General features: G+C 38.3%; 1 protein-coding gene and 1 non-coding gene across 4 annotated transcripts in view; one reads left to right on the top strand and one right to left on the bottom strand.

Moving 5' to 3' along the window:
- The window catches only part of Shld1 (shieldin complex subunit 1), an 88,625-nt gene that overhangs the window by 41,785 nt on the left and 25,463 nt on the right, over nucleotides 1-21,377 (bottom strand). The window contains exon 3 of one of the 3 annotated variants that reach the window (XM_021723176.3): nucleotides 6,531-6,893. The exons of the other annotated variants lie outside the window; for them this stretch is intronic. Within the exon in view, the coding sequence (XP_021578851.1) occupies nucleotides 6,862-6,893 (32 nt within the window). The 3' untranslated portion in view covers nucleotides 6,531-6,861. Of the gene's footprint in view, nucleotides 1-6,530; nucleotides 6,894-21,377 lie in introns of those variants that run through there. 3 annotated transcript variants of the gene reach the window in all.
- On the top strand, nucleotides 9,991-10,064 carry Trnav-cac (transfer RNA valine (anticodon CAC)). Its single transcript has one exon. It is a non-coding gene; the product is annotated as a tRNA-Val (tRNA).

Here is a 21,377-nt window from a genome sequence, read left to right on the forward strand (position 1 = left end):
TTTCAGACTTGCCAGCTCTAATGTGTGTATTAGCAGGACATAATGCAAGATATATGGGAGGTTGTGTTCACAGTGGCAATATCTGAAAACAAAAATATTAATAATAGGCAGCAAAAATGGTTAATAAATTGTAGCACATTTATGTGTTGGAATATTACTTGTCACTAAAAATTATTATATTTCAGAATCTAAATGACTTAAGAAAAGGCTTGCAGTATAATGGTAAAAATTTAGACAACTGACAAAATTTGAATCAGGTCTATGGGTTAGATAATAATTCTGTATCAATGTTGATCTTCCTGATTTATAATCATGCTGTAGTTTAAAAAGAAAGTAACACTGCATGGTGGCACACATCTGTAATCCCAGATTCAGGAGGCTGAATCAGGAGGATCATAAGTTTGAGGCCAGCTTCAGCGATGTAGTGAGGCCCTAAGCAACTTAGTGAAATCTTGGGGCTGGGGGGTGTGGCTCAGTGGTAAAGAATCCCTGGGTTCAATCTCCAGCACCAAAAAAAGAAAAAAAAAATCCCTGTTTTTAGGAATATACACAGTGCACGACTTCAAAGTACCCAAAGGAAAGGAAGTGGGGAGATCATGAATATACTTACTCCCAAATTATTTCAAGAAAAAAAAATATATCAAGAGAATGATGAAGCAAAATGTTAACAATGGGAGAATCTGGTAGAGGTTATAATTTTTAACAAAAGCAATAACCCAACTGGGGGGGGGGGAAGAGCTAAGAAATGGATAGGAAATTCACAGGAAAATAAACATGTCTAACAAAATTACAACTTCACTAATGAGAGAAATGCAAATTAGAACAATAATGAGTTCTTGTTTTTTTTACCCATGTCAGCAAAGATGTGGGAAAACAGGCATTCTCACTGACATTTTTGGTACTGCCTTTCAGACTTATCAGCAGTTCTCTAATGAATTTGGAAATGTGCATGCCCTTTGATGCATCAAGTCCACTTTTGGAAATCTGTTCCATAGACTGAAAAAGTCAGGTATAAAATCTCATGGAGAACATAATCCTTACTAGGTTAATTAAAAAGCTACAAGTAAATCACAAAAATGGTAACAATGATTATCTCCAGCCTTTAAAAAGGAGACTTTCTTCTCTTCATTCCTTAAAAAAAAAAGAAGAAGAAGAGGCCTTAAAACAACTAGAATACAAATAAAAGCAAATTTACTTAACCTCTAAGTACCCACCACCCACCATTATTATTATTTTGAGGGGGTGGGGGATTGGGGATTGAACTCAGGAGCCTTTAACCACTGAACCACATCCCCAGCCCATTTTTATATTTTATTTAGAGACTGGGTCTCCCTGAGTTGCTTAGGACCTCACTAAGTTGCTGGGGCTGGCTTTGAAATTGTGATCCTACTGCCTCAGCTTCCTGAGCTGCTGGGATTATAGGCGTCAGCCACTGTGCCCACAAGGCTCACCCAGCATCAATAACAAATATTGATGGTTACAGGGAAATAAATCATTAGATACATTTAAAGACCATCCTATCTTTCCAACTTTTTCTTCTCAGGTTCCTTTTTGTGCATGCATGCACGCATGTGTGCGCGCGTATGTGTGTGTGTATATATATATATATGGGGTTTTTGTGGGGGGGGGGGCTGGAGGTTGAACCCAGAACCTTGTGCATGTGAGATAAGCACTCTACCAATTGAGCTATATCTTGAAGTTCCTTCTTTAAGCTTTTCAGTATGTCCCAATGACAGTCTTTACTCTTATAACAACTAAAGCCTTTTTAAAAGCAATATTAATCATGCATGTATAATACATCAATATATACTCTACTGCCATGTATATCTAAAAAGAACAAATTTTTAAAAAAGAAAACCAACACTGGATATAAATAAGCAATTGGTCTGCACACTGCTTATTATGCCCAGGGACTTTGGAGATTCCCTCCAACTACTTTGCACTGTTGTTGGGTATATCCATTTGCATGAGATAAGATTAGCTGGTTTCAGGGTTCTGAGGTGGTATCAAATGTCATGTGGGAACCAGTAGCTTTCACATTTGAGTGCCCAGGTAACTGCAGTAGAATTCTTCCATGGAATACTGGTGAACTAGCAGCTGCAAAATGACCAAGCCAAATGGAAGGACTGTGCTGATCACCTTTCTGGTTCAACTACTTGGTCACTGTTGAGAAAATTAAGATCCAGGGTAACCATGTGTCTTGCTGAAGACCTAACCCCAGGTCTGATATGGAAACGGCACCACCAGCTGCCTGGGACTGGATTCTCTTGCTTTTCCCTTTTTGAAAAGTGAAGATGAAAAGGTACCCAGGACACGTTTGAGAAGGTGTTCCCAGAATAGTTCCACTGAAAAAAGGCTCCCTCCTCAGATTTCCCACAGGGTGAACCTGGCCAGTGCCCCCTGCAGTGAACTAAAGTATAGAAGAGAAGGGGTTGTCTTTAGACCTGAAGCATTGTTCTTATTCAGGATGAGATTTAAAACTGTTGAAGTCTTCTTGTTGACTCATCCCTGCCTCTCAGGAGTTAGTTCTTGGACCCCCTAGAATGATAAGAATTGGTTTTACTGCTGAGACACACAGCCATACAGCTCTTGAGGGGGACAAAATAGCTACAGTAAATGTCAGTTCACCTGAGCCAACACAATAAACCAATTACCTAAGTGAAATTCTGTCTGTCCAATAGTCCATGGGGTGGCCAACCTCCAAGATGGCCCTCACCTCCTGGTAGTCACACCCTGTGCATTCCACATTGTACCTGGGCTGGTCTGTGTGACTTACAGAATATGGCAGAGGTGAAGCCTGCTCTCTGTCTCCTCTCTCTGTCTCTCTCAAGACTTACTGTCAGGAAAACTGACAGCCATGTATTGAGGATGCTCAGCAGTCCTGGGGAGAAGCCTCTGGAGAAAAACCAAAGACTCCAGGTAAGGGTCACCTGATGCTCTTATAGAAGCAGACCCTCCAGCGCTGGTCCAGGTTTGACCACAATCCCATAAGACAGCTGAGTCAGAAGCATCCGGCTAAGCCACCTGGATTTCTGATCCAGAAACTGTGAGATGGTCAATGTTTGTCACTTTAAGCCTCTTGTTTTGGGGGGTAATTTGTAATATCTCCCAACAGGTAATCAAACTCCCTATCCTTCCACATCTAGTATGCTATAAACGAAGTCTCTACCAAACTGTATTTTACAGGTTAAAAAAAGTATTGGTCACTCAAACTCTAGATAGGGCAGAGGGGTGGGCGGAGAAGGGAGCTAATTAAACTCAAATGCTAAAAGATAGTTCAAAGGACTACAAAATCACCACTGGACTATCCAATACCCAAGCAAATTATAAATGTCAAAGAAGGGTTGGGAAACTCTTTCTTTTATGGGGCTTTAGGGGAACTACCTTCCCAGCAGGTTCTCCCTGAGGTAGCTAAGGATTTCAGGATCTAGGACAACACATCAGGGGTTTAGGTACATCCTGGCTGAATTTGTCTTCTCTTTTCTCTTTCTTCAAAACACTATAAATCAAAGGCCCAAGCTAAACCTATATGTCAAACCTGGTGATGAAAAGGAGACAAGACCAAAGGGAACATAAATAAAATCTTTCCCTGTGAGATAGTATGGTCAGACTCAAGTAATATTTTTTTCTTTATTTTATAAACTTTCCCTTGTCTTTTGCAATGATTCATTTTTAAACTTTCCCAGGTGAAAATATCACTGTGGGAGAGTTTTTGCTAATCTCAATATTTTGGGGGCTGGTTTGATGATTGTTTCATCACTAGGCAGTAAACTACAAAATGGCACAGACTGATTGCATTTAACTCATACTTCATCCCCCCTAATAAGTGCCAGCACTGTGCTAGCTTATTAATATCTGCTGAATAAATGCACTGAATTTCCTTTCCATCTCTGAAAGCCTACCAAAGAATATCTGTTGAGTGCTTATGACTATAGCATAGTATAAATGCTGCCAGGGCCATAAAACTTGATATAGAATATTACTGCAAGTATTTAGAAAGATTCTCAAGTCCTCATTGTTTGTCCACTTGGATCCAGTAGGTTTTCAGGCATGAACATAAAAATATGGCTTTCTTGGCAAGTTATATAATATTTAAATATTCTATACCATTTCTTTGGTACCTGAAATCAAAAGGCATTCATTGAGTACTTCCTATATTTGATGGAGGCAAAGCAATTATGAAGATGAGCATTATAGTTAATAAGCAAAGTTGGGATTGGAAATAATAGATACAGATAAGAGTATAGATGATTCTTTATAGTCTTTCAGATGTTCTATATCTGTTCAGATTCTTCTATACTTAGCATGGATTGGTTTTAAAGTCAGAAGAAAATAAATGGTCCTCCAACAGGGATGGAAGGGGGAAAACAGTATTTGGGCAAATCAATAAAAATGAGTACATGGAGAGATAATACCTGGTAATTAACCATATGATCAAAAGCATGAGCTTTGAAGTCTGCAGATCTGGGTTCAAATCTTAGCTCTGCTGCATATTAGCTGGGTCTCTGAGCGGATAACTTTGCCTTTCTTAGGCTCAGTTTCCTGATCTGTGAAATAGTGATAAAGGGTCCTCTTTAGATAGAGAATGAGGATTTGAAAAGATGAAACAATGAAGGATCTTGGCATACTGATAAAGGTGCCTACTATATCTATATCATTATGGGTGATGGGAGTAATATTTATTGCAGCTCTTGGGGTTACTCTATGGAGCCTGAAACTACTTCCTAATACATAGTTATACAGCCTTCCCCTGCTCTGTTCTTCTATCACCTGTTTTACTCTTTCTTCTCTACTTTTTTTTTTTTTTTTATTCCACTGGCCTTGTCTCCACCAACTGAAACCAGTAATACCCATAGTGTGCTTAGGTCTGCAGAAGGAAGGACATGGGATTTAGTCAAGTGAGGCAAGGGCCGGGCTCCTGCCATCTTGTCAACCCAGTATGTGCTGTCAAGCTCTTACTCACTCTTAGCAACTCTGGGTTATCTGACCTATAAAATGGGAACTGGTCCAGGCATAGTGTGCATGTCTGTACTCCCAGTGACTCTGGAGACTAATGCAGGAGGATTGCAAGTTCTAGGCCAGCCTCAGAAATTTAGCAAAACCCTGTCTCAAAATAAAAAGTAAAAAGGACTAGGGATGTGGCTCAGTGTAAAGTGCCCCTGGGGTCAATCCCCCAGTACCCTCCCCGCAAAAAATGGTGACTGGATCCTGAATTTACTTACAAGAGAAAAATATCAAGATGCTGGGTGTGGTGGTACATGCCTATAACTCCAGCAACTTGGGAGGCTGAAGCAGGATGACTGTAAGTTTGAGATAGCCTCAGCAATTTAGCAAGATCCTGTCTCAAAATAAAAAATAAAGGGCTGTGAATGTAGCTCAGTGGTAAAGCACCTCTGGGTTCAATCCCCACTACCAAATATATACATATATCAAAAGAAAAATCTAAGTAAACAGCCTCCAGCAATGACAGAATAACTGGACTAGACTTTTTATTCTGCAGTAAACAATTAGAAAACTGAGTGAAATGTATAAAACAATTATTTTCAGATACTGAACTCTGGTGGTATAAAAGGGCTGGGAATGTGGCTCAGTGGTTAAGTGCCCCTGGGTTCAATCCCTAGTACTTCATGTGCAGAAGAGAGAGAAAGAGAGGGGAACAGGGAGAGGGAGATGAGAGGATAGAGAGAGAGAAAGAGAGAGAGAGAGAGAGAGAGAAAAAAGGAGAGAGAGAAAGACACTCTCTCTCTTAGTACAATCAAATCAATCATCAAGCTTATCTGGTTAGTAGGGAAAGCAGCCCAATTCTCTGCCGGGGCTATTCCTTTTCAGGGATGAATGGATTCCAGAGCCATAAGGTCTAGCAAGGAGCAAGAATGATGACAAAGAACATTGAGAAAATCCTTACTATCTCCTTCCAAGGCTCTAGTAGTATGTGTCACTAGAAAAAGCAATTTGGAAATATAGAACTTATTTAAAAGGATGCTAGCAATTTCAGCCTCAAAAGTTAAACATTTACCTAATGTTTAATGGGCTAAGCTATATAGATTCTCAAAAAAATAATAATATAGGAGAAGAAATAATCTAGGACTCTTAAATATATATTCCCTAACATTCATCATTTTCAACTTTGGAACTATTTAAAGGATCTAGCTCAATACTTTAGGGTTGTGCTCAAAAATATTTACATTCTGGAACATTTAACTGAAACCATTCAGTTATTTCTAAATAGGCCACCAATGAGTGGTCGGTACATTTTTTTCAAGATCCTTGGATTCTATACAATTTCACACATGAGACTTACTTTACCCAGTGTTAATAAATATTAAATGCCTTTAAAGATGGTTTCAGATTATACCCAGGCAGTCTAAGTGAAGAAATAATCTATTTAAAAAAATGTATTTTGAAAAAAAGCAGGCTCATTTCTTAGCCAAAAAAAATATATATATATATATAATTTAAAACAACCAATTAACTCAGTTTGTGTGTGTGTGTGTGTATGTGCAGAAATAGTGCTATAAACATAAGACCACTTCTTGTTCTCTTATTTAATATTTACATATTCTCTTCCTCCACAGAAGAGAGACACTTTATCACAGAACTAGTGTCATAAGCAAAGGAAAACATATGAATGTACTCCCTTAATCCCAGAGTTCTTCCAGGCTCTACAAATTTTGTGTCATCACAGAGGACCTTCCTGGACACCTTGTATTAATCACATCCCCATCTTTAATACTGCTTTCCTTTTCTTCATAGCACCAGCTCATATAGCTCTTTGCTTAATGGTCCATCCCGGCTTCAGTACCCCACTCCAATCCTGGGTAGAATAGAAAAGCCACTTTGACATCAGCGTATTTGCTCTGTTCACTGTGTGTCCTCAGAGCCAAGCATAGGGCCTGGAACAGAAGAGAAGCTGAATGAACAACATCAACTGCACTGGAAAAAATCCAGTCATGAGGGGTTCAAATAAACACCCCAATAAGATAAGGAGAAAACAGAAGAGAACTCAGTGTGTTGGTGAGACACAGACCCAGTGAAAAGTAACACACACAGCAAGCCACTGCTCATTAACCTCATGATTTACTTTATAAAGCAGAGAGACACTTTCATGAGCTCTTTAAAGACTTACATAATCTAAAAAACATGATCCACAAAACTTTTAAACTTGTTTTCTTACAGAGGCCACCCATTCACTTGTTCAGTGATTGTAGTTATTTTTAGAACTGAAAGAAAGGACTCTTCTAAGTTTTTATGCATTATGATCTTTAAGCAATATAGTTATTAATATTTTTTACCATCTTCCAGTAAGCCCCCAGTACAGGGAACAGTGCTATATATGCTACATACACCATACTTTCTTTCCCAAGCACTGGTCTACAGATGATGAAATTCTTCCCAGTCATGGTCAAGTGAAAGAACCAGGAACTACAGAAAGCTGATCTTTAACTAGGCTTTACTTTCATTTTCAATATTAAAATATAATTTCTTTTATAAGATCATGGTGATTTGTGGGGACCATGGTATACACTATTTTTAACATCTTTCCTTGGCAAAGTAAAAAGTTGGGCTAATCTATATGGACTCTCAAAAAAATAAATAAATAAATAAAGGAGAAGAAAAAGTCTAGGACTCTTAAATATACATTACCTAACTTTATCCTCATAGTAACCCTATAAATTAATAAGGTTTTTCCATATTTTATTGGTGCATTATAATTATACATAATGTTGAGATTTGTCTTTACATATTCATATATGCACACAATGTGACAAAATAATTTGGGCGATATCATTCTCCAGTATTTCTCCTTTCCCTCTCTTCCTCCCTCCCCTGGTCCCTTTCATTTACTATACTGATCTCCCTAAATTAAATATTATTAATTTCAGTTTTGTAGATGAGAAAAATTAAGGTTCAGAGGTAAAGTAACTTGCTGGTAAGTGGAGAAGATGGAATTCAATGCAAGACTCCAACTCCAAAATATCACTGAACCACATCCCCATACCTTTTTATTTCTTATTTTGAGACAGAGTCTTACTAAGTTGCTTGCTAAGGCTGGTATTGAAGTTATGATTCTCCTGTCTTGGCCTCCCCAGTTGCTGGGATTACAGGCATGTGCCACTACACCTGGCCAAATACATGTTCTTTTGTCTACAATTCTGTTGCCACAGAGAGACCATTTAGTGCTAATACCCTTAATGTCAAAGATGCATTATTTAGAATGCATTATTTACAGAGGAAATTTTAAACATTTTGTGAGATATCACCTTTCTGAGGGCACATGTTTTCTTTTTTTTTTTTTAAAGAGAGATTGAGAGAGAGAATTTTAATATTTATTTTTTAGTTTTCGGCGGACGCAACATCTTTTTTTGTATGTGGTGCTGAGGATGGAACCCAGGCCGCATGCCAGGCGAGCGCGCTACTGCTTAAGGAGGGCACATGTTTTCTAACCTGATCAGTAAAGACCTTGACTCAGATGCAACTGGCCATGGTTCTGCTGTCCTGTGACTTAATGGGACCACAAAAGAAACATGCTCCCTTTAAGAATTAAGGGGATCTAGGAGATAGCCATCCTGAAACTGTCATTTAGGAGGCCATATGACCTGAGACATTTCTGTAAGCTGGATTTCTGCACCCTAATTATAGAAGAATGAGCCCTTTCCTACCTGCCTTCAGCCTTGTTTTGGATCAAATAGTTAGCAAAGATCAGCGCTCAGTAAGTGTCCAAAGAATGAATGTTGAATGAACTAATGCTGTGTTACTGTTGCAGGAAAACTAAGAATCAAGTGTGATACATTATTATTAGGTCATCAGAGCTGTTAAGAGTTGGAGATTTAGTCAAAGAACAGGTTGATCTTAAAATCCAGGATATCTGTAGAGTTATCAAAGAATCAGATGACAAAACAATGTCTCAAAGAATCAATGGGACAGCACATCTGTATGTACCTACTGTTCATCCTCACCCCACCTTGGAAATTACATTTGCAATGGTATAGTGATGGGATATTTTAAGCCTTAAAGAGACTCTGCAGATAACTCAGGCAAATGCCCTCATTTCAGATAAAAATAATTAAATAGCTTGCCAAAGGTCCTGCTTCTAATTAGAGGCAATAATGAGCTTAGAATTCCTATCTCCTAATTGCCATCTAGCCTAATGCTAATATCACTCCACCACATATCAGTCCCCTTAGTTACTCCGAGTCTAAGGTGGTCCATTATTGAACAACACAATTTTTGTCAAAAGCACAGTACATAATAAACTAGAGACCAGAAAATTAAAATAGTAATTTTAAAATAGCCAGAGACCTCAGTATCTGGCATCATTGAGTATAACAGGGTTTCATAACCCCAGCACACCTGGGCTAGATAATTCTTAGTTATGTGTGGGTTGCAGTTCTGCGCATTGTAGGATATTTAGTGGTTTTCCTGGGTCTCTACCCTCTAGCTGCCATTAGCACACCCAAGGCCATAACAGCCAAAAATGTTAAGTCCAAATGTTGTCAGATACCCCATAGGCAAAACTGCCTGCAGTTGAGAAGCATTGATGGAAATACTTGGGTTAACTTACACTGAGAGAGGATGGAAGCAGTTGTTGTAAGATGTTGGATAAGAGCAGTAGAAGAAAAACCAGTCCAGCTGGAGCTGGAGCTGCTGAAGGCCAATTGCACTGGGCAATCAGTGGTGGCAGAGTGGCAGTCCCCTTAGGAACAAGCTGAACTGTTTTAATGGGGCCCACCTCACATGAGATAGCTTCCACCTGGAGGCTGCTAATCAGACACCTGACTGTAGGGATGTGACATAAAGGGAAATGTGATATAACTGTGAACTCACAGCAAATAAATCTAATTCCAAGGATTTACTTAAAAACAGTCATATCCCAGCAGCTTGGAAGGCTGAGGCAGAGGATCATAAACTCAAAGCTAGCATCAGCTACTCAGGGAGGCCCTCAGCAACTTAGCGAAAACTTGTCTTAAAATAAAAAATTTAAAAAGGTGCTGAGGATATAGCTCAGTTGGTAGAGTGCTTGCCTCACATGCACAAGGCCCTGGGTTCAAACCCCAGCATCACAAAAAAGGGGAGGGGCCGTGGAAAAAAGCGGGGATGGTGCTGGGGATATGGCTCAGTTAAGTGTCCCTGGGTTCAATCCCTGGTACCAAAAAAAGCCAACCAAACAAACAAAAAAACCCAGTCATTTCTATTAATGCTTTCAAGATTCACTGTAAACAACAGTTAGTATTCATTTCATGTAATTAAAATCTTTTCTATTGTAATTTTTAAATGCTATTATTTTAATCATGTATAAATACACTCTTAGAAAGAAATGTGCACCCTCAACATTTCTCACCTCCTCTTGCGAGTTATTACTCATTCTCAGTTCTACCTCTGGAAGTACAGTCTAATGTTGCATGTGCCACAGCGCTATATCTGCCACTACAGCAACTCATAAAAATTGTGACCCTTTTAAATTCCTGCATGGACTATTAATTTAATGCTCTAAAACATTTTTCTGAAATTATTAATAAATTAATAAACCTAACTAACCTGACTTCTAAACACCTCTCCATCTGGAAATACGTTTTCTATACATTTTTAGGAAGATCATTTGTTAGTCATTAGGCTTCAACATATTTTCTGCTAAAATCTACTAAATTGCTAATACTCAAAATACAGCAATATAGTATTCAAGTTTGACTACATTAATGAGGATATTCATTCACCAAATATGTCGGGTAAGAGACCCACTGCAATATTGTTTATAAGAGTAAAAATGTCGGAGGTAACTTAAACATCCATTGGCAAGCATCACATTAACTACATATGACTAAGTCATACAATGGAAAACCATGAAGCTCCTAAATTGAGCAATATACATGTGCTAACATAGCAAGGGGCCTTGATAAAGCACTAAAAGAAAAGAGGAAGATACAAGATGGTAGAGTGGTAAAATTCCATTTGTAGTTTTTTTGTTTGTTCGTTTGTTTGTTTGTTTTTAAGAGATGTGTGTGCTATTTGTGTGTGTAAAATTGTGTGCAGGTATACATGTGCCTAGGTATATATGTCCATATATATATATGCTTATAATTGCATGGAAAATACCTGGGTGCTTTGTTTTTGGCTTTTTGGCAGTCCTTGGGATTGAATCCAGGGCTTGTATGAGCTAGACAAGTGCTCTACCACTGATCTATACCCCCATCCCACATGGAAAATATCTGGAAGGATATATAGAATTTATATAATGATTACTTCTAGGAAAAAGCAGTGAGAAGACCCAGGACTTCAATATTTCATTTCTTTCTCTTCTGTTCTATTTATAACTTTTAACAAATAGTCCTGACAAAGGAATGTAAGTGGTACTTCTTTCCCAAGAATTCATTTAGCAAACTAGGGGCATTCCACAGAAATAGGACTCTGTAACTTATGAAACTGTTTTAAAGGACTGGGATGGGTATTATTGTCAGAAATATTCTCAGAAGTGAAGAGTCTATACTGTATTTCCCAAATTTTATTTTTTTTTAATGAAAGTGATTCTGAATTACAATTCAAGTATAATCAAACATAGCCAAGAGCAGCACTCAGCCTAGCATAGGAGGGGAATGATGCAAAGGATGATCACAGAGAGGCACAGCCCTGCAGGGCTTCAGCTGGAAGCACTAAATACAATCCTAGCACACAGTTACTAGGTAACTGATTTCTAAGCCAGAGTGTGTTCATGAATAAAATGAGAATTCAAGGCAGAAAATTATAGGTAAAGGTTACAAGACCATTCACTCAAGTGCTAAAATCAGGTCTTTTGTGGAGAGACACAAGAAGTGGCATTCTAGTGAAAAGGGTAGCAGCCCTCACTGCCACCACTCCAAACCTCCTACACACTCTCTGGGTGCACAGAAACAAAACCACAGAATGTAAATACAAAATGTTGGTGTCTTAACTGATCTGCATGCCATGGGCAGACAAGATGGCTGAAGCCAACTCTGCCATGATTCTGCAACAACATGGTGATGCTGAATTTCTGTCCATGGCCAGAATTTCTGTCTATGGTCAGGAGCTACTAAGACAGCACTGTGAGCCTCTGCCACTTATTTCAAAATTCTATTGCTTGGTTTCTTTCAAGCTATTCCTAATTCTTTCAAAAGTTGGGAGGCGGTTTATCAAAACCTCATGTTTCATTGGTAAAAGTAGAAATGAACAAAAAGGCTTTTATTGAAGATAATCCACTTTCTCACTGTAATCTCACTAAGAGATCATGCCCCAATACGCTTATTTTAAGTTGAAAATATTTAAGTTGAAAATGCATTTAATAACTCAAATTCAGAAGGTTAAGGATGTATGTTTTCTCTCATATGAGGAAGCTAGAGAAGAAAAAGGAAAACAAAGGTGAGGATGGATCTCCTAAAAATCAAAGGGAGATGAACAGAGGGTAGGAGGCATGAACAGAGGGGGGAGATGCTGGGGAGTGATACTGACCAAATTATAGTGTTACATTGTGTACAACAACAAATCCCAACAATATGTACAACTATAATGCACCAATAAAAAATGAAGAAATTTTTAAAAATGCATTTAATATCCTAATCTACTCCACATCATAGCTCAGCAACACAGTACTCTATAAACTATTGGGTCCTCCCCCACCTCCTGTGGTTGTGAGGCTAACTGGGAGCTGTGGCTCACTGCCATGCCCAGTGTCACAAGAAAGTACATACCACACATTGCAAGTCTAGGAAAAGATCAAATTTCAAAATTCAAAGTATGGTTTCTCCTGAATGTGTATGACTTTTACACCATCACAAGGTCAAAAAAAAAAATCACAACTAATTCATTGTTAAGTTGGGAACCACTTATATAGGAAAATGATCAGTTCTTCATAACTGTCATAAGGGATTGGGAAAGTGATAGAAACAAATAAGACAAGGAAATGGTCTAATCTTTACCACGGAGGAAAAAGATGAAACCCACACATTAAGGAGCCCTGAATGTGATTGTTTTGCCAAAGTTTAATAGCATGGAGGTGAGGACTGTTACCTGTGTCACCTCTTATATGTCCAAGACAGGTGAAAAAAAAAAATTGGAGTTCAGATAACTTGCCTAAGTACATTAAGTAAAAAGTGATAAAGCCCTTCCAACTCTAAAGGCCACAGTTTCTTGCCACTCAACAGAACAATGGAGGTTACCAGGCCCAGCCATCAGTCCTACCACCTTAAGCTCATCTCAGCCTGATAACAAATTTAGCAGACAGTTCTAGAATTTACATTCCTATATTGTGAATAATTACTATTTACTTATGTATTTGTACTAGGGATTGACTCCAGGGTTGAGGATACAGCTCAGTGATAAAATACCCCTAGATTCAATGCCTGGGGGAGGGGTGGACAAAGGGACCATATTCATCTTTACTGCAGCATCATGACTGTTAGACCAAGAGTTGGGCAGGCAGTACAACTCTCCTAGACAAGATTATCTTCTGGGAGGTAAAAAGGATATTTGGGTTAGTGTTGTCAGATTTGGGGAGTATTTTTTTTTTTTTTTGTACCACTGGGGATCAAACCCAGGGCCTTGGACATGCTAGGCAAACACTCTACCACTGAGCTATATTCCCAGCCTGATTTTTTATTTTTCCTCAGCTCATCACTATGGACTGTTATCAGGACTCCTCTTCTTGACATCCACCAAGAAGTCCTGGGCAAAGCAAAGGCTTTATTTCACTACCAGCAGACAATTCCCTGTTTCATAAGCAAATTGCAGTGGAGTCTGAATATGTAGAATCTCTTCGGTTGTCTCTCCCCAACACCACCTTCTCCCCACTCCACCCCTACAACAGGAGCACCACATGTAAAGCTGAAAGAGATCCAGTATCTTAAAGTAAATTCCTGTCTTGGGGAATATGCACAAGTTTCCATGCCAGTCTCAAATGTATGGGGCACTGTCATACATGGTTAGGTGACAAAAATAGCAGGTGGTCACTCTGCCAAGTGCAAGTTCTGCAATGGAATTCTTGAGGTACACACTATTTTAGGCCATAATTTAAATGTTCTCATATAGTCACAAATCAGCTCTGAGATAATGAAAGATCACAAGATATAGCAGACCCTGAACAAACAAAACTGACCTATAGGGACTATAAGGTCATATAAAAAATATACAGGAACTATATTCTTTTTACCTCTAACTACACGAATGTTTTACACTAATTATATTGATCCAGCCACAAGAGTACGCAACTTCCCCTTTGAAGAGTCAGGACCCAGGCCTCCAAATCTCAAACAGCAAGCCCACTCACCTGCTCTTTTCTCATTTCTGTTTTATTCCTTTAAATGTTAAACCCAAGGGCTAGGTTTCTGGTGACTCCCCTAAAACCACACACCTCCATGTTTGAAGCAAATTCCCACCAATCCAAAAGTTTTTATTTTATCAGAGTCTCATAATGATCTGCAATCACACAAGGTGAAGATCAAATGTCTTTAAAAGGCACTCTGGTCTTCAAAAAGACCATATTAAAATATGGGTGAGAATAAAACTAGGATGGGGAGAAGGTAATCAGGACTGGGAATCAAGCCGGATGAGAGCCAGAGCAAAATGAAACCCTCTTACACTATTCCAAAACTGGCCCTGGTCCTGCAGTGTGAGCAACAGAGAATTCTGTGGCACAGCTATTAGAATAAATCTCCAGAAGCACTGCTGCATATTAGCCTATGAGCTTAGAGAAATTGCTTAATCAAGGGGTAGTGTTGCATATAATGGTCTCTGACAAAGCTCTAGAGACCTAGACTGCTTAATTCTACCATGTCCTTATAGCTTTAAACTAGCTGAGCCTCAGTTTTGTCCACTGTGAAATGGGGATAAAACAGTATCTTTCCCTTTACTTTCTGAAGGCTTATGAGAGATAATGCCTAGTAGATATTTAATAATGTCAAAAATCATGATTACTATTATCAAGTGATTTAATAATCCCTTTGTAATAATTTTTATGACTTTTGCAGTAAATACTAAAGGAGATTTATTATGATCTCTAAGCTAACTCTTCTATTTCAGAATCTTGTGGCCACATGTTTTTAAAGTATGTTCTTAGTTCTGCTACCAGTAATAATGTTACCAGCTACCTAAGCATCCCTTTGGCCAGTCAAGTTGATCCATAATATTAAGCATCACAATTTTTCTTATATTCTATTTTATGTAGATATGACATGAGGTCTACAGTGATTTGGATATTTCTAAGATCAAAGGACATAATGACAAAGTGGTTTTCCAACCTCTACAACAATAACACTACCCAAGAATGTCTTATATATAAATATGTATGGTGCTTTCCACTTTTTTCAATGCTTTCATAACTCTTTAAATTATTTAACTGATTAATCTATTTGTACATACTCCTATTTTTTCCCATCAGGACTGAAGGTGGCTTTAAGGATTCACAGAAGTCTATGAGATGATAAAAATAGAATCTAGAGAAAGAAACAAGGACTGAAAATCCCTGGGCAAGAGGAAGAAAAGATATTTCTCATTTTCATAGAGCAAAAAATGGACATAGTCACTAAATAATTTTCTGAAGTTACATGACATTAAATGCTAAAAATGACTTTATACTAAGGCAAGCCCTTAAAATGATATCCTGGGAATTTAAAATATTGAGAAATTGACTTAAAAAAAAAAAAAGATGAAGTCAAAGAGACTACCATCCAGAATAAAGTGGGGATGGAGAAATGAGGATTCTTCTAAGGACCTCCCTAGGAGAAGTCCTAGGAGCTGGATGTGGATGTAGCCTGGGAGTTAGTGACGACAGCAACAGTGAGGGCTGCTAACATGGACCAAACTTACAAAGTACCAGGTACCATTCCAAGCACTTTCTAAGCATTACCTCATTTCATATTCACCATAGTGCCTTATGATGTATGTTCTATATTTAAATTTTACAAATGAAGAAAATGAGGCCCAGAAAAATAAGTCAGTTAGTGAGTAACAGGTTTGGCCTGTTCAGGAGTCTGACTCCTGAACCCACTCCTAACCTATTGTCTCCAGAAATCTACTGCAGACAGAAGCCACCAATAGGAAAGTAGGGCTTGAAGGACAAGGACATCCTTCTGCAAAGCTGAGAAGGTGAGAAGAGCGGGGACATGGTGGGAGGGTCAAGGGACTTGCAAGGAAAAATAAGAACTCAGCTATAAAATAAGGGAAGTTGGAGTCTAAATCCTCATGCTGGAAAAGACATTTATTTGGATCCTAGCAGTAGTCAGCTTGGCAGAAGCAATTCCTTGAAGAAGTACCCTATCACAGGGGTAAGGACTCTAACTTGTTTCCAAACAAACCTTGTGTGTAAGATAGAATAATAGGATAATAATAATAATGATAATTTTTAAAACTAGCATTTGCTTTTTTGTATGGTAAGTTTACAGCCTTCATTCAATTCAATAAGTATTAACTGAGTACATACTAGGTACCAGGCTACAAGGCACAGTAATTTTGAACACAAAACCTTTTCATGAAGACTTGGTATAACTTTCATAGCATATTAAATACTTATCAAATATTAAGAAATTTCTAAATTAAAATAGAGCACATATCCTAATTCTCCCATCTCTGGGATACAAGTGGATACCAATCTCATAGGAATTCCTGTTACAATGTTCTAAGAAATTACTGTGTTTTGTACAGGGTCCTCTCCTCCTCCTCATAACTTTAGGAAACACTGCCACCTTCTACAGTAGCCCTGTCCTGTGCAACTTTGAGCTATGGCTTCTTCTCTTATTTACCTTTTTGAAGGAGGCAATAAAGCTGTATGACAAATATTTCCAATCCTCCCCTCTCCAGCCATTGTCAAGATTGTACTTCCTCGTTCCTTTATGGAAATGGAATCATGTAAATAGTTCTGGGCAATGAACTGTGAATAGAATCAATACCTGACGCTTGTCATTTCTAGGGCAGATAATTTAATTGCCCATGTAAAGCCCCCTAGAGTTCTCATTTCCCCTCTATGTGGCCATAACAACATTTGGGATGGTGGCTGCTACATCCCTAAGTGATTAGCCCTTCTTCAGTCCTGGGTTCAATACCTGGAACCAAAAAAAAAAAAAAAAAAGTTGCATCAATGCCTCATCCCTTGAGTCTGAGTTGGCCTGTGACTACTTTGACCTATAGAAGACATGAGAAGAAGGGCAGGCCTTTAAGAGGACTGCCAATTTCTGCTTTCCTTCTCTTAGAAGACTTACTCTTAGGATTTTCCCCTTCCCAATTCAGCTGCCATATTGTTAGAAGCCTGAGCCTCATGGGCACGGAGAAGCCATGGGTGGCTGCTCCATTTGACAGTCCAACTGGGCTCCATAGATGGCAACAGCAACTGTCAGCCATGTGAATGAGCAGTTTGAATTTCCCAGACCATTCAACACCCAGCTGACTGTAGCTCAACATCACATGGAGCATAAACACCACCCAACTGAATTAAGTCGACCCACAAAATTGTGAGAGATAATATAATGGTGGTTTGAGGCAAAATTAACAGTGTGACTACTACAGGAAGGAAGCAGTGTGCATCATCCTTAAGATATAAACAGACTTATATCTTTCATTCCTCTCTACCTCTTTCCTTCTCTCTCTCCCTTCCTGTCTCCTTCTTTCCTTATTTTTCCTTCTTTCATCAAGAAGGGTAGCTTTAGCCAGGCACGGTGGCACATGCCTATAACCCCAGTGACTTGGAGGCAGAGGCAGGAAGATCACAAGTTCAACGTCAGCCTCAGTAATTTAGGCCCTCAGTAGCTTAATGAGACCCTGTGTCAAAATTAGAAGTAAAAAGGGTTAGAGATATGGTTCAGTGGTAGAGCATCCCTGGGTTCAATCCCAGGTACTAAAAAAAAAAAAAAAAAAAAAAAAAGTAATTTTAAGCTACATTACACACTGTTAGACAAATAAAGAATAAAGTTTCCTGTCATTACGGGAGCAAAATATAGAATCCACAGCTCTGTTTCTGTTTTTCTTCCCAGTTGTTTTCACTATGCTGAGAGACATTTGATAAATCTTCTCATTTTTCTGTCTAGTTGCAAACAACTTCAACCTCTCATGCCTGTTGAAGGTTGAGTTAATATTTGAAAAGTGATATGCAGCCAGATGCAGTGGTGTATGCCTGAAATCCCAGGGACTCAGGAGACTACGGTGGGAGAATGAAAAGTAGAAGGCCAGCCTTGGCAATTTCGTATGACCCTTGGCATCCCTGTAATCCTAGCGGCTTGGAAGGCTGAGGCAGCAACTCAGTGAGACCTTGTCTCTGAATAAAATATATATTAAAAAAAAAAAAAAGGGCTGGGGATGTGGCTCAGTGGTTAAGCATGCCCCCCCCAATCCAAAACCAGGTTCAAAAAAAAAAAAAAAAGATTATTTGTAAAGACTATATAGGAACACCTTTCTTTTTTTTTATATTTATTTATTTATTTTTATTTTTTTTAGTTTTCAGCGGACACAACATCTTTGTTTGTATGTGGTGCTGAGGATCGAACCCGGGTTGCACGCATGCCAGGCGAACACGCTACCGCTTGAGCCACATCCCCAGCCCCAGGAACACTTTTCAAACATATGAGAATAGGATTATATAATTTGCCTACAATTATATGCAACATCAGCAGAAAATACTGTTGAGGTATTGGTTCCAAGACCAACACCCCCACACCCCTTATGGATACCCAAATCCTCAGGTGCCAAGTCCCTTATATAAAATGGCATAGTATTTGCATATAACCTAAGCAATCCTCCCATGTACTTTAAATAATCTCTAGATTACTTATAATACTTAATACAATGTAAATACTATGTTAGTAGTTGTCATATTATTTAGAGAACAATGACAAGAAAAATAAGTCTGTATATGTTCAGTTCCAACACAATTTTAAAAAGAAAGTATTTTCAAACTAGGCACTGTGGCGCATGCCTGTAATCCCAGTGGCTCGAGAGGCTGAGGCAGGAGGGTCATGAGTTCAAAGCCAGCCTCAGCAAAAGCAAGATGCTAAGCAACTCAGTGAGACCCTGCGGATGTGGCTCAGTGGTTGAGTGCCCCCTGAGTTCAATCCCTGGTATCCAAAAAAAAAAAAAAAAAAAACCAACTTTTTTTCAATCCACAGTTGGTTAAATTCACATTGTGAAACCCACACATACAGAGGGCCAGCTATAACTAATGGCAAATGCTTGAAAGTATTTCTATAGATACTTTGGGTCAGGGGTTAGTCAGAATTTCTGAAGTTCTGTCCCAGTACAAAACCTTTATCTATCTACCTACCTATCTACCTATCTATCTGTCTCATTCTAAGCAACATAAAGGAATTTAACCAAGAAGTGCAGACCAGAAACAAATGCTAGCAGCATTACTAGTTATAACAACAGCAGTAACGACAGCTAGCCTTTACTATGTGTACCATGCTGTCTGGGTGTCTCACTGAAAGCAATGAAACAAGCAATATTATCAATCTCATTCTACAGATGAAGAAATTGAGTAAAGCAAAATGTAGCAACTTGCCCAAAGTCAGAAAGCTAATCGGTACAGAATCAAGGGCAAATTCAAGTTCAGACAAAACTGAAAATAAAAATGTGGACTATGTTTTGTTTTGTTTTGTTAAGTAAGGGGAACATTTAAAACCAAAAGGAAACCAGACGGTGGCAGGAAGCAGAAGGATCACAAGTTCAAGCAACTTAGCAAGATCTTGTCTCAAAATTAAAAGGTGACACAGCTCAGTGATAGAGCACCCTGCGTTCAATCCCCAGTACTGACATAACTTTCCTATGAATATATGAAAACACGACCAGTTTCATTGTATGTACATCATGTACAACCTCAAGAATGGGATCCTAATTCGAATAAGTTATACTCCATGTACATATAATCTGTCAAAATACACTCTACTGTCATGTATATCTAAAAAGAACAAATAAAGTTTTTAAAAAACAGATATAAACCCTCATATATATGGTCAAATGATCTTTGACAAGGATGTCAAGACTACTCAATGAAGAAAGAAAATGGTGCTAGGAAACTGGATATCCATAAGCAAAAGAATAAAGTTGACCATTTATCTTATACCATGTACCAAAATTAACTCAAAAAAAAATTAAAGACCTGGGGCTGGGGTTTTGGCTCAGGGGTAGAGCACTTGTCTAGCATGTGTGAGGCATTGTGTTTGATTCTCAGCACCAAATATAAATAAATTAAATAAAGACCCATTGATAACTAAAAGAAAAATATTTTTTAAAAAAAATTAAAGATTTAAACAAAAACCCAAAACTATAAAACTCCTAAAAGAAGACACAGGGGGACACCTTCATGATGTTGGAACTGGCAATGATTTCTTGGAAATGATACCAAAAGCACAGGCAACAAAAGCAAAACTAGACAAATGGGATTACAAAACTTAACTTTTACATATCAAAAGACACAACAGATCGAAAGGGAGAAAAAAAATTTTTTTAAGGTGGATACAATATCTTTATTTTTATCTTTATGTGGTGCCGAGAACCCAACCCAGTGCCTCACGCATGCTAGGCGGGCACACTACCACTTGAGCCACATCCCCAGCCAGGGAGAAAATATTTGCAGGTCATATATTTGATTGGGGGTTAATAACTAGAATATATAAAGAATTCCTATAATTCAACAATTAAAAAAAATCATATAACTCAGTTTTTTTAAACAGCAAAGGACTTCACCATTAAAAATTAGAAAATAAGTAGTGAAGTGAGGATGTGGAAAAACTGAACTGGGTGTTGTTTTATAAAACTGGATTGCATAAATCTAGGGGGAGTTGAGTTATATCTTCTAGATAATAGTCCTTTGTCAGATATGGAATTTGTAAATATTTTCTCCCAATCCATAACTTCTCATTCTTGTGATGTGACCTTTTACAAAGTAAAAGTCTTTAATCTGAAAAGGCCAGATTAACTAATTTTTGACTACTGTGTTTTTTTAGTTTGATCATTTCCATCTGTTTCTTTCTATAACTTACTTCTTTGCAGATTTTGTATTTTTTTCATGTTTCAAGAGAATTTATAATTGATTGCTGAAGCATTTTTACAGTGGCTGCTATAAATGCCTTGCCATAGTCCATCTGATTCCTCTCAGTGTTGGCCTCTATGACTGTGTTTTTACACTCAAATTGTGATTTTTCAGTTCTTGGTGTGACGGTGATCTTTGGTTGTACCCTGAACATTTCCAACTATGAGGTTTACAGAGTATGGGTCCTATGTAAACCCTTTACTTGGGCTGCTAGTCATCCTGTTTAGGTTTAGTACACAGGTCCTAGCCTACTTTTGAGGGATGTAGTTTCAATGACAATTAAATTTTCTGAGTATCTGATGTTTATTTTGGTTCGCTTGATTTATCTGGCACAGTAGGGTACTGGTGCCACCTGAAGTCA

The sequence above is a fragment of the Ictidomys tridecemlineatus genome, chromosome 5 (genome assembly GCF_052094955.1).
Source record: "Ictidomys tridecemlineatus isolate mIctTri1 chromosome 5, mIctTri1.hap1, whole genome shotgun sequence".
NCBI lineage: Eukaryota > Metazoa > Chordata > Mammalia > Rodentia > Sciuridae > Ictidomys > Ictidomys tridecemlineatus.